This window comes from Manis pentadactyla, chromosome 13 (assembly GCF_030020395.1).
Source record: "Manis pentadactyla isolate mManPen7 chromosome 13, mManPen7.hap1, whole genome shotgun sequence".
NCBI lineage: Eukaryota > Metazoa > Chordata > Mammalia > Pholidota > Manidae > Manis > Manis pentadactyla.
The window spans coordinates 15,643,837-15,669,670 of NC_080031.1; the positions used below are offsets into that span (position 1 = coordinate 15,643,837).

Here is a 25,834-nt window from a genome sequence, read left to right on the forward strand (position 1 = left end):
AGGCCAAAGAGGAGGGGGCCTTTAATAGGCTCGCCCAGAGCCTGGTTTGCGGCGCTGCGAGTGGCTGGGGTTCAGAGAAGCGGCGGCACCTCCCTCTAGTTCTCCGCAGCAAGTCTTTGCCCTTGCACTTGACAGCGATTGTACTTAAGCTCCCAGAGCGCGCTCTGCTTGGAGGGCACAGGTAAGAGGCGCGGGCTGTGCGGTGCACGCTCACTGCTCCGGGAGGCCTCCCCCTCCTTTTGCTCTCCTCTCTGGGAGCTGTGGGCTGCCGGGGAGCGTTGGTGGTTCCGTGTGCCGGCTGCAAGACGACCGTGCGGCGGCCGGGAAGCCCTGCCGAGCCATTCTGAGAGCGCGGCAGTGCGCTGCCCGGCGCCATGCTTCTGCTGGGCATCTTAACTCTGGCTCTCGCCGGGAGACCCGCGGGGGGCTCAGAGCCAGAGCGGGAGGTGGTGGTACCCCTCCGACTGGACCCGGACATCAACGGCCGCCACTACTACCGGAGGAGTCCGGAGGACTCGGGGGATCAAGGACTCATTTTTCAGATCACAGCATTTCAGGAGGACTTTTACCTACACCTGACGCCGGATGCTCAGTTCTTGGCACCCGCCTTCGCCACTGAGCATCTGGGCGTCCCCCTCCAGGGGCTCACCGGGAGCTCTCCAGACTTGAGGCGTTGCTTCTACTCTGGGGATGTGAACGCTGAGCCGGACTCGTTTGTCGCGGTGAGCCTGTGCGGGGGGCTACGCGGAGCGTTCGGCTACCGAGGCGCCGAGTATGTCATTAGCCCGCTGCCTAACGCCAGCGCGCCCGCGGCGCCGCGCAACAGCCAGGGCGCACACCTCCTCCAGCGTCGGGGCGCCCCGGGCGGGCCTGCCGGAGATCCCACCTCTCGCTGCGGGGTGGCCTCAGGCTGGAACCCCGCCATCCTGAGGGCTTTGGACCCTTACAAACCGCGACGGACCAGCTCAGGGGAGAGACGCAGCCGTCGCAGGTCAGGGCGCGCGAAGCGCTTCGTGTCTATTCCACGGTACGTGGAGACGCTGGTGGTGGCGGACGAGTCAATGGTCAAGTTCCACGGCTCAGACTTGGAGCATTATTTGCTGACGCTGCTGGCCACGGCAGCACGACTCTACCGCCATCCCAGCATCCTCAACCCCATCAGTATCGTCGTGGTCAAGGTGCTGCTTCTCAGAGACCGCGACACGGGGCCCAAGGTCACGGGCAACGCGGCCTTAACGCTCCGCAACTTCTGTGCCTGGCAGAAGAAGCTGAACAAGGTGAGCGACAAGCACCCTGAGTACTGGGACACAGCCATCCTCTTCACCAGGCAGGTGAGTTGATCTGTCACGTCTTTGAACCCAGATTGCCCCATTTTATTACCCACCGCCCTTACCCAAATGCCTTTTGTACCGCGCAGTGCTCCCGTGTTTAAATTTTGGTACCTTTTCCGACTCTTATTTTGGATTTTCCAGGGAGAACCCGCTCCCACGGTCCGACGAGCTCCGGCTCACCTGAGCCCGGAAGCACGTGGGCGGTCTGAGGAGCAGAAGCGCTGATTGGCCACTGCAGGCCAATCAGCGCCTCCTAGACCAGGCACCAAGGTGGGGGGAGTCCGGGAAGTTGCCTCCCCGGAGCTGCAGTTTGTCTCCAAGGCAGATAGGAGGCGCTCTGAGGATGGTGTTCGAGAGGACAGGAAAGGTCCGTCCCAATTCTGTGGGGGTGGCTAAGTCCTTTCAGACACCACCTCTGAGGCTGCCTTTCTCTGCTTGTAGAACTGGAGGGTGATCCAAAAGTCCCAGTGCAGAGCCTGGCCACATTTCTCCTGGGTAACATGTCCTGTTACGTTGTGTCCTGGGCCTGGAAAACCTGCATTGGGATGGAGAGCATCATTTGGGATGTTTTTCAGGTTGCAGTGAAAAGACAGACTAAAGTAATAGGAGCATTCCTTCCTTTGTTGATCCTTTCTCCTATGCCCTTCTGTGCTTCTGTCTGAGGGGCTTCCAGTCCGTTCAGAGCAGGCAGTCTAGTTAGGGCACCTGTTTGGAACTTGGAGTTTCAAGTGGAGTTTCACTTGGAGCTGAGTTGGGAAAATCTCTTTCATTTTTCCCATATCCTTGTTGGCCAACGGTGAAATGTTGCCCTGATGTGTCCTGTGGAGCAGAGCAGAGCAGGCAAGGTTGCGTGTGACCCCCGAAACTTCCTGTATCTGCACTTGACTGCAGGGGGTCCAGCTTCTGTCTCTGGCAGAATGGAAGCTGTGTGAGCTTAGCAAATAACATCTGGGGACCCCAGCTGCAGGGTTGAAAAGAAATTGAGTATTGAGATTGCAAAGGTGGTCAGATCAAAAAAGCAGATCAGGAAAACAGCTCTGCCATTAGTTATGGCTCTATGAAAATTTAGATTCATAGATGTTGGAGCAAAGTGTTTGGATTCTTGAAATTTTCAGATACCAAAGGACTGGGAGAAAAAGGGGTGTCCAGGTGACTTGCTTCCTCTGATTTTGGGGGCTTGAATCTGCTCCATGTTCTTGTTTCATTATTACTATAAGCACAGCAGTCTGAGGATGGCATGGAATCCTTGGTTACCTATGGGGTTCTAACCCTCCACCGTTTCCAAAAGTCCACTCAAAACTGGACTGGTACACATGAGGCTGGAGCTGGAGTCTTCCACACTAACCCATTTGGCACAGCTTGTTCCTGAAATTGAACTTCCTCCTTTCCCAGCTTTCCCTCCCACCACCTGGTTTCTCTAGGGAGGTCTTTGGCCTGAGTCTGTTTCCTTGTGCTCATTGTTGCAATTGAACTGTAGAGCTGCCACTGCCCAGCCCCTACAAGCACTGCCTGAGTCATAAGGAAACTGCATAGGGGGTGGCTTCCATCTCTGCACACAGATCCTTTAAATCAGCTATCAAACTGCTGGGGAAAAAAGCAAAGGCCAAGAACAGAATATCTTAATGGGAAAAGCAGCTGTTGTTCTATCTGCTACCTGGGATGCTCCTGAGAAGTTCTCTTACTGCCTCAAATAGTAACAAGTCTCAATCTCTGCTGCCTAGTGACTAGGCTGGCTTTTAGAACTAGCCCTAGGAAGAGGACTCCTGCTGGGAATATGGCTCAAGCCATCAGAAGGTTCGGCCATTTGAAGAAGAAGCAAACAGCCTGAGAGCTTCTGTTTGTCAGTGGTGCGTGCTAGACTCTCAGGGGACTATGTTGACCATGTATAATGGGTACAAGATGCATGACCACTTGGGTCAGAAGCAATGATGTGCAAGATGTGACTTTTAGAAGCTGCTTTCTCTTAGGTATCTAGAGGGCAAAGACAGAAAGTGGGGAAGCTGTCTTGGCAGGTCCATCATCCAGGTATGTGCTTAATGCTTTAGAGTAAACATCTCTCCCTCACCTCCTTGCCAGCGCAGGCTTCAGGGCTGGCTGCTTTCTCATAGTTTTAGGAACTGCTCATTCCTGAGCTCCCCTGGAGAAGGTACAGTTTGTGATGAGAACATGAGCGCACGGCTGTGCTTTCTAGACCATGGCAGCTGTGGTCTCCGGGAAACTGGAAAAGTCTCCTGCTAAACTCTTTTTAGGGACTTTTATTTAACTTACTTTGTAAGGTTCAGAGGTAATCCTTTAAATCAGATGTATGATCTACTCTGCCTAATCCCTGTTTATTGAATGTTGGCATAATCATTGCTTTTACAAACTAAAATTTGAATATACAGTTGACCCCTGAACAATGGGTTTGAACTGTGTGTAACCATATATATGCAGATATTTTAAAAGAAACATATTGGAAAAAATTTTTGGAGATTTGTTACAATTTGAAAAAACAGGTTCTTTTCTCTAGCTTATGTTAAGACAGTATATAATACATATAACATACAAAATATGTATTAATTGACTTTTTATAGTATCGGTAAGGCTTCTGGTCAACAGCTCTTCCACATTAAATGTGGATTTTTGACAGCATGGGGGTCAGCATCCCTAACTCCTCCATTGTTCAAGGGTCAACTATATATATGCACATATATATGTGTTAAACTACACACACACACACACACACACACACACACAGATATGAAGTTTTTAGAAATATTTTTATTTTGTAGATCACCTTTTGTCTATAATGGATCTTGAATTGATGGACACCTTTAATCACTATTTCTTGGTTGTTGCGGAGAAATCTGAAAAATGGCTAGTGACTCTTTCTCACTGCCGATACTCTAGTTGTGGTTTTCACAGGGAGGAAGCAGTTAGGAAGGGGTCAGGCTTGGTCAGGCTGTTTCCTCCTGTGAGAAGGAGGTCAGTGCAGCTCCAGGTGATGGGCACCCAAAAGGAGATCATCACAGTGGTATGTCGGGCAGGCACTGGAGCTCCCCCTTCCACCCACAGTCAGAATTGCTGTAGTTGTGCATAAAAACAAGTCCAGGCCAGGCTGTGGGGAGACGCTGCTGTCTTCTGGAAGGAAGAGGGAGGGGTGTAGGGTGTTGAAATCAAAACACTGGGAAGACAAGACTCAGGGAGGAGCCTTTACTGTGTGCAAAGGAGAGAAATTGATCATACAGCAAGAATTTTGACAGTTTGAGGAGTTTACTTAAAGATTCAGAATAAGTTCTTGTTCTTGGAGAAAGAGTGCACATCTGATTTTTGCAAAGCGATCAGCTTCCAGCCTCATAACAGCAGGGTGAGATCAGCACAGGACTGGAACCAGAATCTGTGGGAGATTCGAGCCAGTTTTTCTGGGCGGACATTTATTTTTGGAGGAGAAAGTTTCTATGGCTTCATCCTGCCTTGGGCAGCAAGAGCAGGTATTTAATTCTGAGACTCAGTGGGAGTGCAGTACCCTGAGTCTACACTCTCTTTAGCTCTGATGCCTGTGCTCTTCAGGTAGCTTTGTGGTAGTCGGGCTTTCCGTCATTTATTCATACATTCTTTTAATACTCTTTGAGCATCTATTATTTCCAGGTACTATCTTGCTCTGTAGAGATATAGATATTAATAAGATAAGGCCTGTGGCTCCCAGGAGTTCACTGCATATCAGGGAGCCTGAAAGGAAACAATTCATAAGGACGATATGATGTGTTAAGTGCCATGGGGGAGGCTTCCTTTCCCTCCTGTGTTGGAAGCCCAGTGGGGGGTCATTCACCCTAACACTGGAACCCAGAAGTCCTCTGAGGGACCACAGATGAATGACAGGTGGTCAGAAAGGCCCTGTTGCTGGGAGATGGTGGTGGGTGGAGTAAGGGGGTGAGTGTGGGGGCAGGGGGAGCAGGGGCAGGGGGAGCTTGCTTCCTGTGTTGTAGGAGGTCCTCTTCTCCATCGGACCCTCTGTTTGGCTATTTGTGCCATTTTCTCCTTTGAACTGACTTGGTTTTTTAGGATTTCTAGTTTGTGGGTTTCGGCCTGAATATTCCCTCCCGTTCTTTACTTTGTGTTGTGCTCATATTACTGTGTGCTGTTCCCTCATTTCCTTCCCCGCTGCACTATTTTCTTCCACATTCTCTCTCTCCTCCTTTGGAATCATCGAGGTGGGTTCTTCATCATCTTTCTTTTCTGTTTTTGTCCCTTTTCCATGGCTCACAAGCCCAGATTTAGCACTTGTCTTCTTGTGTTGACCTTGAGTAGTCCTGTGTTTTGTGGCGGGACGGATGTGTTTTTTAGCTTATGCGGAGTGGAGTGGCATCCTGGAACACCATGTGGAACAGAGTCCAGTTCTTCCCATAATCAACCACTTACCATAAGGGGAGTGAAATTTAGTGTTCAGATTTAAAAAGTTAATCATAAAATGACTATGTATTTTATGCTTATCTCCAATATAATAAAAAGAATCATAATTTTGTCAGGATGTTTTTTGAAGTCAGACTTTGGAAGATATTAGCAGAGAGGGGCGTCTGTAGATTTGGTATTTAAGAGTTTGTCTCTTGTCACCAAATGGAAACTCAACACTACTCCTTCTGGGAAGGAGGAGGACAAAGCATGGAGGGAGTGGAATATGAATCCTCCCTGACTTGTGGGGTGATTACTCCTCTCCCTCCTCTTCTTACTTACATCAAATAAGTAAGCCAATATAAATGGTGGTGAATGGGGGAGGAATTCTGGGAGGAGGAATGTGCACTGGAATCTTTTTCTTTCTTTCTTTTAAGCACTATATTTTAGTCAAGGAGGCAAAGGAGGTGTTCTCCCTCCTTGGGTCTTGTCCTCCTCCTACCTTTGAACATCCCTGTACTTGTTTGTATCCCTCTCAGCACTTACCCTCACCTTGCCTTGACACCTGGCCTTGGTTGCATGACACAATGGAAAGAACGCAGGTGTAGAGATGGGCAGAGTTGAGTTTGAATCCTGGAACTTGCATTTTTTGCATCAGACATTGAATGAAGCAGTGATTTGAACTTCGCTTTCCTCATCCATAAAAAGAAGATCATGATAATGATGCTGGCACCTAACATATGGGGCTATTTCAAGGATGAGCTTCTGAGTGTTCCAGAATAGGCACCCAACACATGGCGACTGCTGTCATCACTGCCTCAGTAGCCACTCAGTACAGATTCATCGCTGTTGAGTAATTAGCTGCAGTTCCCTTGCCAGCACTTATACTTAGGGTAGCCCGACTTAAGCATTCTGTCCTGTTGCCCTTGCAATACTTAACACTTGTCTTTTCTTGTGTGGCAACTGTGGACTCCAGCATTTGCCATTCCCACCGATCTGTAAACTCATCCAGTGCAGGACCTCTTTACATCTTTGTAGCCCCTCCGATGGGCCCCTGCACACTGTTGTTGTTCAGGGTGTGTTCATGGAAGAAAGGCGCTGACATAAGAGAAAGGACTGCATGTAGCTGTGAGTGCTTAGGTGGTTCACTCCCTCGCTGGGGATCATTCATCCAGCGCTTTCAGCTGTCAGGCTGTAGGGTTGGGAGAGGGAGTTGCAGGTTCTTCTGGCATTTCGTCTTGAGTCTTTGCCATCAGGTTTTGCCCTAGAGAAAGGAAGGGCTCCTGCGAGGAGCCAGGAGACGGGGTGCACAGCGGGTACAGAGGCCATGTGTCAATGCACATGTGTGGCAAGGAACCAGGAGCTTGCTCAGCCAGGGAGGTGGCACAGATGCTGCTCTGCAAGCACTGTCAGCATTGAGTTCTGCCTTCCCTGTCCCCTGGCCTCTCCCCACTCAGTGAGCAGCCTGCACCTATGGGCACAGGGACATAGGGTAGACAGTCTTGCCCTCTTGAGATTCCTCAACCCCTTCATTCTTGGGGTGCATGTGCACTGGAGGCCGTGCGTGTGCAGTGGAGGCATGAGCTCTTGGGGAGAGCTCAGCCCTGCGGCTGCACCATCTGGATGTCAACCTTCACCCTGCTCCTCTCTTCCTATCTAACCTTGGCCTCACTGTTTCACCCTGGCATAGTTACTTAGCTTCTCAGGGTCTTATTTGCAAGATAGACCGTAATGATGGAATCTCCCTCATAAAGCTGCTGTGAGGCTTCAGTGAGCTAATACAGTTCTAAAGCCTTAGAACAGTGCCTGGTGCAGAACAGCAACACAGTAAATGTTAGTTATTATCATTATATTTGCTATGCATCTTATCTTAAACTGATGATTTCTAGAGAAAGTTTGGTCTTCCTGCAAGTGTTGGGTTCATTTTCTTCCTCACTGAGGTAATTCTTGTGGTTTTGGCTACCTCAAGTCTGTTGCTATACCATTTTGCACATCTTGAGGATTTATATTCCAGTGAATCTGCTGATGTAAGTTATCCGGGTGTGTTGTTTTCTTCTTTACCAGGCTTCCTTCATCACATTGCCCATGCACTGAATTGCTAGATTTTTTTTTTTCTCTATCAAAGCAAGGCCTTCCTATCCTTGGGGATTACAAACAGAAGTGGATTTGGGGTTGGGTGAGGAAATACAGTGATGCATGACAGAGCTTCAGAAAGGAAACAAGTTAAAGGGGCAGTATTAATACTGACACAGGTGATTTCCTCAGCGATCATGACATTCTTGGTAATGTGGTACGATTCTGACCAAACGGCACTCTTGGCCTTGGTGTCGAAAGGCATGGATTCAGTACCCCATTCTCTGGTGAATAGCTGTGTGGCCTTGGGTGAGTGACGCTGGTTCCCCATGCTCCAGTGTCCTCATTTGCAGAGTGAGAGGATGGCTCTGAAGCTCTGTGCATGTTGTACTCGGATGCTACGTTGTGGCTATGAAGGATGAGCACTGGCTCATGGGCCGAGGAGTTCTGGGTGAGCAGGAAGTTGGCTACATGAGAACATGAACCTTTTGCCACATTAAAAAAAATGAATGTGCTTGATTTTCGTGAGTCCTTCTCTGTCCATACTGCTGGAGAATATGAGCATCTCAGTCCATGGCGGGGGAAATGACAGCAGGTGGCAAGGAGGGCAGCACGGAAGACAGCTGGTGGGGAGCTGGGCGGGTAGGAAGCATGTGTGGTGTACATGGGTCAGGCCACCTCAAGCATTATCCTTATTTATTTATTTTCAAATTATGGCTCTAATCCTAAATTACATTTTATAAAAAGGGACAGTTAGAAATGAATAATCTGGGGGTGAGGGACGGGGATTAGATTCTTGGCCAAGCTGATTCTTGGGTCATCTGGAAAAGCAGCTGTAGCTCCAAAGAGAAACGGCAAATTACCAGAAACAGTGGGACAGGTAGGGGCTGAGCTGTGAAAGGCCTACCCCCTCCAGGCAGAAGGAACCAGAACAGTTTTTATTTCTGGGGACAAGTGCCTGAGCTGAAGAGGTTAAAGCGAATGGAGTGCATCTGAGTTCATTCCAGAAGGGCGGGGACATTCAGTGCCACACATGAGGCACAACTGGGCCCTCTACAACTGCCTGGAGGTGTCCAAAGTGCTGAGGCCCAGCGAGTCTTCACTGGAGTCCCTGACTGGGGAAGATGGACACGCTGCCCTCTGACCCCACGCAGCTGCATCTTCCCACAGCCGAGACCCTGGTTCCTGTAGGACAGCTGCTGTCATCTCAGCCTCACCCTGAGCCTCAGGAAATTTGCCTGCTCTTTGCTTATTCCTCTAGTTTGATCCAGAGAACCTGGGATTCCCTGATGGGAAGCACAGGTTGTTCCTGGCTAAGAAGGCCTGCAGCTGCATGTCTTTGCTCCAGAGGGAATCCACCCACCCTGAGAAGAAAGAAGCTTTTGGCTTTAAGGTCCCACTGGCCGCAGAGGCAGGCTGCCCAGACCGTGGTCTGAGCTTCCAATCTGGTCTGGCCATTTCTGCTGAGCAGGGCAGGAGTAGACTCTGTACTTCCCCATGAGTGACCTGCATTTTCCTGTGAGTTAGTCTCATCAGCTATGCAACGTGGTTCAGTAGACAAGATCATCCTTAGGGTTCTATCCCTTCTAAAGGTTATCATTCTGCTTGTTCCTTTTATCACCTAGAGGCCAGAGGGGTTGAGAACCCTGGGATCAGGGAAGGGGCAGAGGCTCAAGGCACTAACACATCTGGGTTCTGGCTGAGAAGGGCCCTTTCCCACTGGAGGGAACTGAGGCCCTGAGGAGAGGAGTGGTTTGCCCAAAGTCACAGATCTATTTAGGGATGGGGCCAGGACCAGAATCTAGGTTTCTTGGTTCTTACTCCTCTGCTTTCTCTCTTATTCAAGGCCAGAAGAGAGTATACATGGTGGCCCCAGGGCAGCATCATGTGCTTGTCCTACAGGACTTTGCTGCAGGCTGCGACTGCCAGGCTAGGATTTTCAGAGACTACCATCTTGATGGGGATCCAGTACGCTAGTGTCCAGGGTTATGTGGGCCCCAGTGCTCCCTGCTCTATGCCCCTGCACGGAGTTTGTCCTTTCCTTCTTTGTCTTTCCCCTTTCCCTCCATGCATGGGCTGATCCACGTGACTCAGTTCTGCTCCTCAGCAGTAAGATCCCCATAACTGCTCATCAGGTGCACTTCCCCTCCAAGGTTTGGACAGCAGTTGTGTGCTAGGGACAGAATTCTGGGGGAAGAACTTTCTGGGAAAGTGAGCCTTTGGAGAGGGAACGGTCCTTGGAAGAGAAGGGAATTTGAGGTTCACCCTGTGGGGTTCTCAGAAGTGGCTGACACGCCGTATGCAAGCCCAGGACAGCAGATCGGGGCTGGGCATGCATCTAGCTCATCGCTGAGCCCGGCCCACTCTGGGAGCAGTCTGATGACCCTCGAGGTTCTCAGCCAGCATAACTGTTAACTCATTAGGAGGTGTGACTATCATCTGACTGTGGGAAGCCAAGTTTGACTGCTCAGGTGGTAAACTTCTGAGTGCTTTGGATTAAATTTTGCTGATTTTCTGTACTATGACCACTTTTCCTTGTATGCCCCCTAGCCTGCCACCTTTTCCCCCTGTCAGCATGTGCATGCAGAACACACATACACCTTATGCACATGCCCATAGCTCTAAAGAAAACAAAATTGAGAGGAGCTCTATGTGTGTGTGTTTATGTGAACATCTTGGCCCCCACAGGAGAACACACACAGCTCTTTCTCCTGAGTGTTAATTCAGGAGTTGCTGGCTGATCAGCTGTGACATGGAGGAAAGAGCCCCGAGTATCCAATTATATAGATCCTGTGTATGTGTTTCTGCTCTGCGACCTGAAGCTCTCTGAGCATCAGCTTCCCTGTTTGTGGAAGGTGGTAGTAATGATAGTCATGATTCCAGTGAATGTTGTGAGGATTAAACAGGGTCATGCATGTCAAGGGCACATAGGGTGTCAGCATTTAATAATTCATCACCACAATTAGCTATGACCATAGGTCTCAGTTTTCACCTTTGACAAATAGGTCTAATAATATACCTGCCTCCTCAGACTACTGTGGATTAAATAAGACGATACTTGTAACAGTTTCTTATAAAGTATAAACTGCTGTATGCTTTGTAGGCAAGGATGTAATGAAGAGAATACGAGCATCGCTAATTTAATAGTTTCTTCTCAAGAGGAACAGAATGTGTCCAAGAGTCTTACCCTATTTCTGACCCCTTCAGGCCTCTAGGTCATCACTGGGCCATGATGCTCAGTAGTTCTTGAAGATACCCCTGCCTGCTAGGAGTCCCATTTTGCCCTTGTACTTCCTGGAAGTGCTTCCTGTCAGGGTTGCTGCTTGAAGCCCTAGCTTCTGCTACAAGTTAAATTTCAGTACAGAAAGAGGGGTCTTCCTGCTTAGGTCACAATACATTTAATTTATCTTTTCTTCCCAGCAGCTACTGAGCCTGTGGAGCCCCTGAGTGTCTGTAGCCATTTCTAGATAGGGTCTTTTATTCTTCTCACTCAGCCTCTCATCACCTAAGGGAGCCACGTCTCTGGCATGGGCAGGTCTTTGGCCCATGACCCTTTGGCTGGGAATCTGAGCTTAATTCCTGGTTGTCCAAAGGCAGTCACTCAGTATGACTGAGGCTTCCAGAGCTGACTCTGGATGGGGAGTGTGTTTGCCTCCCACCCCCTCTTATCCTGCCTCAGTTAGCCATGACCAGAACCCCACCCAGCTGTGGGAGGCGCCATTCTCTGGTCTGGAAGGCTGTCTTTATATAAGTAAAGCAATGGACTTTGTAGTTTAATTTTGTACCTCCTCTAATTTCCTCCCACAGGGCCTCACAGGGTTAGGATTTGGATAAACTCTTCTCAGTGAGCCACAGAGCTTCCTTCCAGAGGCCTCCTCCCTTGGCCTGGGTTGATTCCACGAATAGCCCTGGGAAAAAGGGCCTGGCTGGAACATGCTGGGCCTGGTCAGGATTTCAGCACGGATAAGCTGAGTGTCCCATTGGATGCCTCTTCTTCCCGTCAGGTCCCTTCTGTAACACTCTCTAATTTCTGGCTGGCTTCTGCTTCTCCCCCACCTGGCAGGACCTGTGTGGGGCCACCACTTGTGATACGCTGGGCATGGCTGATGTGGGCACCATGTGCGACCCCAAGAGAAGCTGTTCTGTGATTGAGGATGATGGACTTCCGTCAGCCTTCACTACCGCCCACGAGCTGGGTAAGGCTGGAGGGGCTTGGGCCGAAAGCTACCCACTGGGTCTCTCTAGGTTTGCACTGGGTGCTGTGGTAGGAGAGTAGATGTCTGTCTTTGCTCCTTCCTGTCCTGAAGCCTTAGGTGTCCTTTCTTAGGGTCAGCTTCTGCCTTAGTCATAGCTTTGTTTTGTTTTTTTCTGATTGGCTCAGCCCAGTTGGCCAGTGATATTGTCAGAGTACCTCAGCCTGGAGAGTGACTCACCAATTAGGCACTAAGGGGAGACTATGTTAAATAAACTGCTGTCCTTACTGAGCCTGCAGCCTGATGGATGGGACAGAGAATACAAGAACATGATCTCGACATTTGCAAGTCAATCTACTGATAGGTAGAAATGACCAGCCTGAAAACCCTCCACACGGGCTCTCTAGCTTCCCCAGCTGCTCCCCTAACCCACTTAGAACTGCCCAACACACATTTTTCTGCCCTCTGAGTCCTCTTGCCTCCTCCCACAGGCCACGTGTTCAACATGCCCCATGACAATGTGAAAGTGTGTGAGGAGGTGTTTGGGAAACTCCGAGCCAACCACATGATGTCCCCAACACTCATCCAGATTGACCGTGCCAACCCCTGGTCAGCCTGCAGTGCTGCTATCATCACTGACTTCCTAGACGGTGGGCATGGTAAGCCAGGGTGAGAGAGGAGAGCTTTGGGGCTGTCACCAGAGGCAGTGCTCACCACCTCTCTGGACCTGTGCTCTGTTACCTAAGGTGTGCACGATCCCATGAGCTGGGCTCTGAAGTGGCTGCATTCCATTGCCCCTTGCTTCATTCTCTCCCTACTACTCAGGTACTGGGCCAGCCAACCTCCCCTTTCCCAGCTCATCCCTAATGAATGCCCTTGGCTCTCTGCAGGCGACTGCCTCCTGGACCAGCCCAGCAAACCCATCTCCCTGCCTGAGGACCTGCCTGGTGCCAGCTACACCCTGAGCCAGCAGTGCGAGCTGGCCTTTGGTGTGGGCTCGAAGCCCTGTCCCTACATGCAGTACTGCACCAAACTATGGTGCACTGGCAAGGCAAAGGGGCAGATGGTGTGCCAGACTCGCCACTTCCCCTGGGCAGATGGTACCAGCTGTGGCGAGGGCAAGTTCTGTCTCAAGGGCACCTGTGTTGAGAGACACAGCCTCAATAAGTACAGGGTAAGTGTGATTGTAGCTGCGTGCGGGGGATGCTGGGAGGGTGACTGAGCTGGAGCTGCGTGCGGGGGATGCTGGGAGGAAGAGGGTAGACTCCAGGGGCCGCACTGGGAACCAGCCCCATCATAGGTTTGCTGTGTGGCCCTAACTGTATAACACTACTATGCTGTGTCTTGATTTTCCCTTCTTGGCTGGAGAGAAAAAAGACGGTAGGTCAGGGAACTTGCTGAGGCCTTAGGCATGTGAGATCAGCTCTTCCATCGACCGGAGCAAGGGGTTCCAGCCCTGAGCTCTGAGCTCATCCTACCTGGGAGGAGCTCTGAACCCAAAGCCCAAGGCTTGATGCTCTGCATTCCTTACGCGTTGGCTCCTTCTGCTCTTCCCTCATCAGCTCTTTCTGAGTGTGTTGTGGGCCAGACATGGACGAGGTTCAGAACTGAGAGGCAAAACCCCAGGCAAGGTTCAGTGTCTGTTGTGATTATTGTTGTTTTGAAGCTGAAACATAATTGAACAAAAGTTTTTTTCCTTAGTAAATAGGAATAGCAATAAAACAAGAACAAATTCAAACCCCATATAGTCTCTGAATATAATGAAAACTTTACATTCTTCAGGTCTTGGGTTGAGGTCTAAAGGGGTTTTTACTTTTCCAGATAGGAATATAAGTCCATTCCCCCTTGATCCTGGTGGTGACGGTCTCATCCCCACCCCTGCCCTGGCTGCAGGGGAGCTTGGGTTGGGGTTTTATGTACACAGAGGCAACATAATAAAAAGCATTCTCCAAGTACTTTATCAGTTTCCCTGCAAGGGGTGTTTCTGTGTTCTGGAAATATATATTTTATTGAACCTTCAACCATTTATTAGGCAAAGACCTGCTGTATTCAGGAAATTGTGTAAGGTATTGTGGTGGTCCAAAAAATTAATAAAACATGTCCATGTCTCAGTGGGTTCACAGTCTAGTAGAGAAGCTATAAATAAAGCCTAACATAAGCTACAGAGAGGTCTGTTTTATGTGTTAAGATTGAGGTATGAACATGTGTCATGGGAGAATAGAGGATCAGAGGGTTCCAAAAAACCTTTGGTGAAGAGGCCAGGTTTGAAGAGAGCCTTGAGGGATGGGTAGGGTATGAGTGGGCATAGATGGAACAAAGTCAGGGAGGTGGGGCAGGCTGGAGGGGTGGGTAGATGAGGGCTCTACCAGAAATGTCTTTGGGAGGGTGGTTTGGGGCTAGACTGCAGTTGCCTTGACAACCAGGTTATGAGTTGAGACTAGAAGGTCTTGATGACAGGCCACACACGGCCAGCTCCTTCTCTTGGGAAGATGAGTCTGGAGAATAAAGAAATTACCCAAGAGGTTATTGGAAATGTGATCTGAGAAGCACATTTTTTCCCACATGCTTCTGGAATCCACAGTCCATCTGCAGCAAAATCCGTGATATCCGCAACCTCTTTTCTGGACAGTCCCTTCACCATCCTGACCCTTCACGAGGATACTGCCTTATCAGCCACGATTATCAGAGCCTATCTTACTAACCACTGCAGCCCCCTGGTGATCTCAGTTGCAAGAATCCCACTCTGAGCACCCAGGCCCAATTTTCCCAGCTCACTCCGTGTAGTTTTTGGACTCCAACAATTCTTCAGTCTCATCTGGACCTGCAATCCGAATACAACCATCTTTCCATCATCACCCACTCTTCTCATGCCCTCACCAACCTCTTTATTGAGCTGAGATTCCATGACCCATTGTTAAAATCACTCCTCCACATACACTCTTGGGTCCCGTGCCCTGTCTCTCTTTGTCATACTCACCTGGATAAGCCTTCACCCGGTGGAACCCAACTCTGTCACCTAATCGATTGTGCCAGTATAGGTGAATATGGCTGGAGAAAGACATGAACCTGTGCTCATGGTCACAGTTTAAAGTGATGACCTGGAAGCTTAGGTGGACCCATGCTGCTGCTCAGGAGCCATACCATATCTTATTTGCCTTCATTCAGTCTTGCTCCCAACCTCCTAAACTATTATTTCACCCCTTCATCTCCCCTCCATTGCCAGCTCTTTCTCCCTCATTTCAGTTTCCCCAGCGACTTTTCTTCCTATTTCTTGAAGAAAAAAGAAGTGATCAGAAGGGAATGTCCACCTGTTCCCACCACTACATCCACTGTCGGATCTGCTTTTGTGCCCATAAACTCACCTTTCCTCCTTTACAATGGGTGAGCTGTCCATGCTCTTACCTGAGGCCAGCTGTTGTGCTTTGCACTAGAAAATGACCCCCTTTCATCTATTCAAGAAAAGTGCCCTATTTCTTTCCTGCAGAATCAGATTCCCCCCCTGTTGAGATGATCTATAATCTATCAGGATGTGAACTTGTAATTTCTTCTATATTAAACAAAATTTACAAATCCTACTTCCTCTCCGTATACCACAGTCCATCTCTCTGATAACCTTTATAGCAGAGTTCCTTGGAAGAGTTGTATCAGCTTGCTCTCTCCAATTCCTGTCTTGCCATTTTCCTCTGGAACCCATTCCAATCAGGCTTCCAGACCCATGACTCCTCTAAAAGAGCTCTCATTTAGGTTAGCAAATAAATGGCCTCTGACATGCTGAAGTCAGTGATTCTCTTTCCTCTTAGTGCCTGACCTTTAGCAGCATTTGACACACTTGATCACCCTCCCTCCTGGGAACACGGGCTCCACTGTCTCTGGTTTCCCTCCCCACTTCCTGGCTGCCCCTTCTCAGTCTCCTTTACTGGTTCTTGCTCATACACTTGTTTTCCCAACGTTGAAGTGCTCCAGGGCTCAGTCTTCAGCCCTCTTCACACTAACCTCTTTGGTGGTTCTTCTAGACCAATGGCTTTAAATACCATTTATATTTATATGTTGGACATTCTCAAATTTGTATCTCTAGCCTTAGACCCTTCTCCTGAATGAAAGACTTGAATGTATCACTGAATCTTGTTATCTCCATTTGGATAACTGATAAACAACATAACCTAACATACATAACACCGAACCTCCTGATCATCTGTCTTAAACCTGACTTGGCAACTCTGTCTTCCAGTTGCTCATGCCAACACCCTTTTTCTCTGACATACTTCACCCCAATGCCTCAGCAATTCCTGCTGACCCTAGCTTCAGAATAGAGCCCGAATTCTATCATGTCTCCCCACTGCATCTGCTCTCACCCTGCTCCCAGCTGTCACCTGATCACCTCTTCCTGGGTGATCACAGGGATCACACTTGCTCTCTGGTTGGTCTCCCCACTTCTGACCCTACTCCTTACAGACTGTTCCTATCATAGCAGCCAGAGGGGTCCTTTAAAATACAAGTCAGCTCATGCTAGTCTCTGCTAAGAACCTTCTGGGACTTTAGTGCTTGCTTAGACCGAGTGAGCCCTGTCTCTGCCTTCATCTCCTGCTTTCCCTGCTCTTGTGATGCTGAGTACTCCAGGCACACCCCACCTCAGGGTGTTCACACTTGCTCCCTCTGCCTGGATGCCCTTTCCCTAATATCTTCCTGGCTCACCCCTGTACTTCCTTTAGGCCTCAGATGCCACCTTACAGGTGAGGTCTCCCTGGTGCCCCATAATACAGAGCATCAGCAGCACCTTGTCCAGGTACCCCCCTATCCTCCTCTCCCCACTGCCTTTAACCCACTGGACACTCGATATGCACAGGCTTATTTTTATTGTCTGTTTTCCTTGCTAGGATTCAATTGCTTCAAGGACAGGGATTTGCCATAAATGGTGCCAGGCATGTGGTAGGAATTCAGCAAATAGTTGGTACATGAATGAATGAATGGCACATGGCAGAGTGTCCCCTTTAGGATGAGTTTCCTGTAGGAATGGGTAGGAAGAAGTGATGCCAGGTGGAAAAACACAGCATTGTTTCAGAAGCCACAGTGTTGAGTCCTGATGAGAAACTGGAGATGACAAGGCTGAGGCGCAGATGCCCTCAGTCTTTGGTGGCCATTGCTGAGCTTTGCGGGAGCAGCTGACACAGTGCAGTGGACGTAAAGTCTGCATGGTGAGGCACTGAGGAGGGAGGAGGTGGCAGGAGTGACTGTAGGTGCCCTAGGAAGTTAGACATGGGCTAGTTTGCAGAGAAAGGAGGGTTGAGGGAACATGTTTTTTTACAGGATGAAAAAACATGTTGACACAATGAAACAAGAACTATCTGACAGAAGGACAGAGAAGATAAATATGCAGAGTATATACATAGCTATAGTATTTGTATTACATGCAGCCAGTTCCAGATTAGCTCCATGAGTGATCTGTGACAGCATTTCCAACCTGGGCTTGTACAACTGGGCTGCTTCCTCTATTGCCCAACTATGTGCATTCAGGGGATGAAAACTTGACTGTCATTGTAAGAAAAGCAGAACAAAGACTATATGTTTTCTATCCCCTCTCCACCCTCTCAAAAAATAAAACAACACTGCATAATTCACCTCCATGCCAAATAGTTTTAGGATTGCTTAATAGTGTCTTATCTCTATCTCGTTCTTAGCACAAACATTAGAACCTCTTACAGTGAAACTTTTTCAAATTCAGCCCCCAACTGAGGTTAAGATCAGTCTGGTTTGGTAAAAGTCCAAATTATAGAACACTTACAAATAAAATATATATGGTAAGATGTATGGTTGATACACACACACACACACACACACACACACATGATGTATATCAGATACATATGGCAACAGGGTTTACTGGCAAGGCTGGGGGCTGCCCATGCCTTAGATTTAGAATTTCTTATAAATACACTAACGAGATAAGGAGAAACTTTGAACTCCTGTGTGATGGCGAGCTAGGAATATTCGTACTTGTTGCATCATTTACATCTTCCATCTGACCTCACACCTGGGCATTATTGGCCCCATTTTTGCAGATGAAGCCCAGGAATCTGAAGGAGGTGTTGCTGCTTGCTCAAGGCCACCCATGTGGGGAGGGCAGAGGTGATGGTAGAACTTGGCTGCTTGGCTCTGCAGCCCAAAGAGACCTCTCTTCTGAGTGGCCTCAGTTATAACTGCGAGCAGGTGGCCTTGCTAATTCACAGGCTCAGGTGCTGGGTGGGCCCTGTGCATGCTGGCTCTTTGCTTGTCCTTTGCTCTCTTGTGATACAAAGTGGTCTCCATTCTGGTGGGATGGGCCCGTGGGGGCTGTGCCAGTGCAGCGTCCTGCAGGGCCCCCTGCAGCAGTATAAACCGGCTCTTCCTCATAGGTGGATGGCTCCTGGGCCAAATGGGAGCCCTACGGTCCCTGCTCACGCACCTGCGGTGGGGGTGTGCAGCTGGCCCGGAGGCAGTGCAGCAACCCCACCCCTGCCAACGGGGGCAAGTACTGCGAGGGGGTGAGGGTGAAGTACCGATCCTGCAGCCTGGAGCCCTGCCCCAGCTCAGGTGAGGAGGGGAGGCCTGGGGTGGCCTGGGGGGTGGTGGGTGATGGTGAGCCTGGAGGCCACGCCCCGCGCTCTGGGTAGATCATGGCCACAAACTTACTACAATCACGATTCTGTCTCTAAGACAATGGCTGGAAGTGTAGAGTGCAGAGTCCTTTTGGGGATCACTTCTCTGTTCCCCTTTGGCCGCCCTCTTTTCTTTTGGAAGCTTCTGGATACATTGGGAGGCTCAGTGGCCCAGGGGAATGAGAAACCAGAAGTCTCTTTGGCAAGTACTCACAAGCCCATCACCATAAGCAGGACTCCTTTATCCAGGGCCAATGAACTTGGGTGGGAAGAAAATGACATCTGTTTTTATTAACCACTTTTATCTGAAATTCAGTATTTCCTTCAATTAGGAATTTGGTACTTTTTACTGACCTTTCTATCTATAATATAGTATTTTAATTAGTCAGGAAACTACAATATTAGTAGCAGTACCTGTGACTTTATCACCGACGGAGATCGTGGATATTTTCATACGTCATTTGGTTGCTGCAGGCTTCTCAGAATGCCATTTGTGCTATTTCAAAATTACAGTGGTTATTAGGCTCATTGTGGAATCTTATTATTAAGGGGTTAAAAAGCAAGCACACATATCAGGCAATGTTTCAAAATATACTGATTGTTATATAACAATGTAATTGGTATCCTTTGTGATCTAGGTAATCTATTTTATGCATTTAATAACATTTTGAAAATAGGTTTGAAAGACTACTGAAGCACAAACTGTTTTCAATAGCACGAAACTGTTTCTGATACCTGCTTCAGAGGGAACTGAAGGCCAGATTACTGGGGAAGGAGGCACATTGCCAGGTGCATTATCATGTGTGCCCTGCATCCTTTGGTCCCAGTCTGCTTTAGTCCGTGGAGGTGCGGTGTCTTCAGTGATGAGGATCTGGGGTGGGGAAGAGCTGTTTAGAGCCACGGGAGGCTGAGCAGCTGGGGAGGGCTCTTGCTTCCTTGCTCTCTCCTCCATCCAACCCTCCTGTTAGCCTCCTGCATATGCTTCCTCCCTCCCCAGCCTCTGGCAAGAGCTTCCGGGAAGAGCAATGCGAGGCTTTCAATGGCTACAACCACAGTACCAACCGGCTCACCCTGGCTGTGGCATGGGTGCCCAAGTACTCAGGGGTGTCTCCTCGAGATAAGTGCAAGCTCATCTGCCGAGCCAACGGCACTGGCTACTTCTATGTGTTGGCGCCCAAGGTGAGTGAGCCTGGGGCAGAGTGCCAGGTGGGGACGAGGTCTTGTGGGAGCATCTGGCTGAGGTGCCCCCCTCTCCTTTCCCCTCCTCCGGTGCGCTGCAGGTGGTGGATGGTACACCATGCACTCCTGACTCCACGTCGGTCTGTGTCCACGGCAAGTGCATCAAGGCTGGCTGTGACGGGAACCTGGGCTCCAAGAAGAAGTTCGACAAGTGTGGGGTGTGTGGGGGAGACAGTAAGAGCTGTAAGAAGGTGACAGGACTCTTCACCAAGCCCATGTGAGTCCTGGGTCCTGGAGGGGCAGCCAGGGAGCAGGGCTGAGTGGCATTGCCCCTGGCATTGAGGGTTGGGCTAGACTGGGGTCAGTCTCAGAGCTTGGCCAGTACCCTTGCTCAAAGGCCATGTAGACTCTTCTGTGAGTGTGATGTCCATTCATTCACTCATCAAACAAAAATAAATACTTAAGGAAGACCCCATGTAAAGGGAGGTGATGAAGGGATGGCTGAGCTGCTAGGGCTGGGCTGGAGTTCTGGAGTAAGACTGGTTTGTGTTCAAGCTCGGTTCCCCATTTTCTGGATGAGCTTGGGCAAGTGACACAATCTCTAGAATTCTAGGTCTCTTCACTTGTAAAGCAGATATGACCCTAATGTTTCAAGTCCTGCTTGTGAGGATTAAGGGAATTAATCCAAGTAAAATGCTTAGCATAATACTTGGTTTGTAATAAATGCTCATTAAATGTTAAAGATGATAAAACACACCTGGGAGCAAATGTGACAGCTGCCTCTCTCTCTGGTTTGGGGACAGCATTGAGGTAAGAATTACGTTAAACTGCAAAGAGAAGACAGAGTGAGGGACTAGAAGTGAGGAAATCCCCCTTCTTGGAGGATGTGTGCTGGGACCAGCTGAGGGAATGTCTCAGCCCCAGAGCCTGAGATTTCTGGTTTTCTGAGGTCCAGCACATTCCCCCTTATTTTCAGCGGGAATGTACTCCTTGGAAAGTCCTAAACCATGCTCTGGAAGATGCTGGTGCAAGAAGGGCCGCTGAGGTCTTGGTGGAGGGGGTATGGTCACCTCTGAGAACTAGGGAATCCAGGTACTGAGATGGAAGGGCTCTGATGGTTGTCTAGGGGCCTCAACTGTTCCCTTGGACACAGTGCTTTCTGCAGAGCCTCTGGGGGAAACTTCTCTGGGAACGGAGGCACTGTAGGTGGGTGTCATGCCAGGCATCCTTTGCAGGGCTCTGCAGGGAAGGTTGAGTGGGGAAGTAGAGGTAAATGCCCCAAACTTGCTTCACTGGTTCAATAGCAGGTGCTCCTTTCATAGATTGCTGGAGCTGTAAGGAGCCTAGAAATCATCTAGTTTAATGCCCACATTGTGCAGTTGAGGATGCTGGAACCCAGAGAAAGACTTGCTTACAGCCACCAGGGACTTGGCATCTGGCCGGAGACTTGGTCTGCATCCCCGACTGCAAGGCCAGTGTGTCTCACTGCGTCGAGTCCTGGCCTCAGACCCTCGGGCTGTAGTCTTGCCTCCTCTCACTATAGCCTGTAGACAGAGTGCTGCCTGTGTGGCATGCACTATGCTGCAAGCTTTATATGCTTCAGCTTATTTAACCTAAATTAAATTCAGTGAGGTACGTGGGATTACGATCTCCATTTTGTAGGTGAGGAAACAGAGAAGCTAAGTACCTTGTCTGAGGCTGGCTGCTGCATGAGTGGTAGAGCGGCTGTGACTCCAGAGCTTGTGCTTTATTGGTGTTAGAATTCACCAAAACATAAATGTAATGAAGAGAAAAGATTGTGAGGCCACACAGCCAGCGTGTTTAGTTGCATATGATCTGGCCAGTTTCATGTTATCCAGGTGCTTCTCAGTTTGTGCATCTCCATGACCCCTGAACGGTGGTTGAAGGAGTTGGTCAGTCTTTGTACTTTCCATGAGGTTTGTGAAAGGGGAATCAGTATGAATTTTGCAGGGAATTAAGTTATGTCCAGGCGTCTGTCTAATGCAAGGTCCCCTTTCCCGTCCCAGGCACGGCTACAATTTTGTGGTGGCCATCCCTGCGGGCGCCTCGAGCATCGACATCCGCCAGCGTGGCTACAAGGGGCTGATTGGAGATGACAACTACCTGGCCCTGAAGAACAGTCAAGGCAAGTACCTGCTCAACGGGCACTTCGTGGTGTCGGCTGTGGAGCGCGACCTGGTGGTGAAGGGCAGCCTGCTGCGGTACAGCGGCACCAGCACTGCCGTGGAGAGCCTGCAGGCCTCCCGGCCCATCCTGGAGCCCCTGACCGTGGAGGTCCTCTCTGTGGGGAAGATGACACCTCCCCGCGTGCGCTACTCCTTCTATCTGCCCAAAGAGCCTCGGGAGGACAAGGCCTCCCACCCCAGAGACCCCCGGGGTCCCTCGGTGCTCCACAACAGCGTCCTCAGCCTCTCCAATCAGGTGGAGCAGCCGGACGACAGGCCACCTGCACGCTGGGTGGCAGGCGGCTGGGGGCCTTGCTCTGCGAGCTGTGGCAGCGGCCTGCAGAAGCGGGCAGTGGACTGCCGTGGCTCACCAGGGCAGCGCGCAGCACCTGCCTGTGACGCAGCCCATCGGCCGGTGGAAACGAGAGCCTGTGGGGAGCCCTGCCCAACCTGGGAGCTTGGCGCCTGGTCACCCTGCTCCAAGAGCTGTGGCCGGGGATTTAAGAGGCGCCCCCTCAAGTGTGTGGGCCACAGAGGGCGACTGCTGGCCCGGGATCAGTGCAACCTGCGCCGGAAGCCCCAGGAACTGGACTTGTGCGTCTTGAGGCCATGCTGAATAGGAGTGCCCCTTTTTCTTCCTCACTCTTCACCCCCCTGGTGCTGCCAGCATTGTGGCCAGCAGGAGCCACGGGCAGAGGGCAGTGGCTGGGGACCCGTGCCAGACGTCACCCACATCCAGGGACAAGGACCACGGCAGCGGGGAGAGGTTCCTCCTCCTCCTTGGCCTGGGCGGGGGAAGCTAAGTAACGCGCAGTCTACCTCACGCCCGGCTTCTCCGGGCCCTGTCTCTGGGAGAGGCTGAGAGGTGCAGGTGCTGGGCAGGAGGCGCTGGGGCCCAGTTTCCCAGAGGCCTGGAGGACAGACACCTCGCAGGCAGAACTTCAGGGACCTTGGCCCCCGTAAGGGAGGCTACAGACTGCTGGAAGGGCCATGGCTTAGCAGCTTGGCACCCTCAGGCGGCCCCAGGGGCTCTAAGACGGCTCCAAACAAGGCAGGTTTTTATGGTGCTTTCAGCCCACTTTCCTTTTCTGACTGACGTTGACTAAATGTAAACCTGGCTGGGGCAGGCAGAAGCTGAGGGGCAGTGGGATGAGGTGTAACTGGAGCCTGGGCCCCTCCGTGTGTGTTGGGGGTCCTGAGGGTGACTGATCGCCCTTTGGAAGAGCCACCTTCTCTCCTCGACTCATCCGGGATGTGAGGCCAGTGTCCACATGGGTATCCTCTGAGGCTGAGCCAGTGGAGACAGGGAGTCAGTAGGGTGCTTCTTGCCTTCTTCAAGAGGGATGCAGCCGTTAAACAAAGATGCTGAAATTGTCAGGGATGATGGGTTTAGTGGCTGAAGGAGGGAGTTTGAGGAATGATCCGGAAGGTTCTGCTGTCACTGGGTCTGGAAGAGCTTTGTGGGGAGGTCACCCTGCAATGGGGAAGAAGAGCCCCAGTTCTGATGGATTCTTCCTCCAGAGAGGCTGATATAAAATAAATACAGCTGATGGCCTTCAGCTTGGTGTCACCTCAGAGAATGTACAAAGAGGCCACAGTCCTGTACCCACTAAGAGAAGCATGGCGGATGCCAGGGGGAGCGAGGTGCTGGGCATCCATGTGCCCACAGGTGGGTCTTCACCCAGACAGCTCTACATGGTCTGGCTTTGGCAAGTCCTGTTGATCCTAGCTCATAGTTTCTGCAGTTGGATAATGGGGTTCACTGTTTGCTACCTCAGGCTATGCTCTCTGGGAACCCACACTTGTCCTGTCCCTGGGGCAGTGGTGACCTTGGTGCTTCCAGTAGACCCAGCTATTGTCCTCTGCAGACTGAGTTGCCCAGACCCAAAGATAAGTGGGTGGTGCATGGCTTCCTGCTCCCCATAGCCCAGCCACCCACTGGGGCTTCACATAAGAAGACAGGGCATCCTTTCAGGGGCCTCGGGGAAAGGTTTCGGGAAGCTTTAGGAATCAATGACCTGACCCAGGGGGCTTGGTGGCGACCAGAGGGAGCTCCTGTTTATCTTGGAGGCATACTGGGGAAGTAGAGACAGGGCGATTCCCATAGCTCCAGGTGGAAAGGTGTGGGGTTAGAGACTCACTGGCCAATCAGGAACCCTGAGGGTACAGCTGGCCCAGCGTGAAGTGGGAGATCCTGCATCTGAGCGTGGGTAATGAGTCCCGGACTCGAGTGAGGTGACATCAGAGCAAGTGTCTTCCTTCAGAAAGGGGTCCAGTCCTTCTATTCAGTTTCCCTTGATGGTCAGAGTCCACAAGCCAGCCTGCCAGTCAGGCATGCCTTTGGGATGGGGTTCTGATCCAGTGTAACCCCAGCTGAGCCCTCGAATGGAGCTTCCTGGGATGGTGTTCTGGCCCAATCCAGGCCAGGGCTGAGCCCTTGAATCGAGCTCCAGCAGCAGGGTAGAGGGCGTGCATGTCTCTGAGACAGGCTGCTGTCACCCCTGAAGAATGCAGAGAGGCAGAGTCATCCTCTCTGCACAAGAAAACACTGCGGGGCTGCAGGGTCAAGAGGCACCCAGGGCGCCAGGACAGAGGTGGATCCCTGCTAGCTGACGACAGCGCTGTACCCCGTGCTTGGTGCGTCTGTCCTCAGTGAGGAGAGGGTGGCACGGGGGCTGTGCAGGATGGAACAGGGTGGGTGGGAAGGGAGCTGCCATCAGTGGGGGTGCCTGGCCCCCTAGCAGAGTGGCTTCATAAAGCATTTCAAGGAGGGACAAACAATCTTGTTCCTGACACAAGCTCGGTCTCAATACTCTTTCTGTCAAGATGTATTTTTTTTTTCCTTTTTAAAAGAGGCATGACCAGGACAACTTGTGAGGTTTGTCTTGTCTTTGATCATTTTACTAATTCAACCACACTCTCCAAGGCTGAGCAGGGACAACCCTCAAGTTGCAGGCTTCTGGTGATGGGATAAAAAGCTACGGTGGTATCTCCTGTCAGTGGGAGAAGAGGAACATCCTGGGGGCTCCAGCAATTTCTTCCACGGGGTGTGGGCTAGTAAGGCTCTGGCATCAGAGTCCCCTGCCTCCTCTGCCCATCATGTGCACTGACTTGGAGGAGTCCAACCTTGAGGGCCTTGCTGTGCTGGAGTGGAGGCTGTGAATGCTGAGCACAGGTGGAGGGGCTGGAGTATTAGCCTGGGAGTTGGTTCCCAAGGGCACTAGACACTGTCACTGTAGAGCCCCCTTTGGTGTTGGTTCTTTTGCATGCTATGTGCTGCAGAAGGGTGGGAGGATCTGGGCACTGGCTGGGCTGTGTATACTATGTATACATGGGGGCTGGCTGCTGCAGGGACAACAGCCTGCTCCTAATAAAGTTGTAAGTATTTAAAACCCGTGTCGTGCCTCTGTGACTTCATCTCATCATCCCCAAATCTACTGACACTGCCCATGTACCTGCCATGGCACTGGGGCTGCCATACAACAGACAGCAGGATTGGCACAGTCTCTGTGCCATCGGCTTCTGGGCTAGCTGAGGAGGCAGAGCGAAGGAGCAAGGAGCAGAGAGACGCGGTAGTGACAGATGCAGCAAGTGCCGAAGAGGCAAGCTGACGCTGGGAAGGAGAATGTGCGTCTGGGCGTGTGCTGTGTGGAGAATAGTGGCCAGGGAGAGTCTGGCCGAGGACAGGCACAGCCCTGCTCAAGGGAGAATGGAAGCTGTGCAGCAGGCTGGGGCTTGCTGGCCCACAGGTGGCGGAGAAGGCTGTGGGCACTGGCCCGTGGTCAGGTGGGGTGAGGCACAAAGGGAGACCAGGTGGCCCACCACGCAGGGGCTCCACCTGCCTTAGGAAGGAATCCCAAGTTTCCCGAGGG

At 50.8% G+C, this 25,834-nt stretch overlaps 1 protein-coding gene across 1 annotated transcript; it reads left to right on the forward strand.

Annotated features, from left to right (window-relative positions):
• The first annotated feature begins 8 nt into the window (after nucleotides 1-8).
• ADAMTS15 (ADAM metallopeptidase with thrombospondin type 1 motif 15) lies at nucleotides 9-25,356 on the forward strand. The gene is made up of 8 exons (XM_036930227.2): nucleotides 9-1,331; nucleotides 11,836-11,968; nucleotides 12,457-12,624; nucleotides 12,856-13,139; nucleotides 18,355-18,532; nucleotides 19,595-19,776; nucleotides 19,878-20,053; nucleotides 21,804-25,356. The coding sequence occupies exons 1-8, from the start codon at nucleotides 375-377 to the stop codon at nucleotides 22,576-22,578; spliced, it is 2,853 nt and encodes a 950-aa protein (XP_036786122.2). The 5' UTR covers nucleotides 9-374; the 3' UTR covers nucleotides 22,579-25,356.
• Nucleotides 25,357-25,834: the final 478 nt, after the last annotated feature.

Coding starts and splice junctions, on each gene's coding strand:
- ADAMTS15 (XM_036930227.2), top strand. CDS start 375: ATGCTTCTGCTGGGCATCTTAACTCTGGCTCTCGCCGGGAGACCCGCG. Junction 13,140..18,354: donor ACAGCCTCAATAAGTACAGG/GTAAGTGTGATT, acceptor TCTTCCTCATAG/GTGGATGGCTCCTGGGCCAA. Junction 20,054..21,803: donor GGACTCTTCACCAAGCCCAT/GTGAGTCCTGGG, acceptor TTCCCGTCCCAG/GCACGGCTACAATTTTGTGG.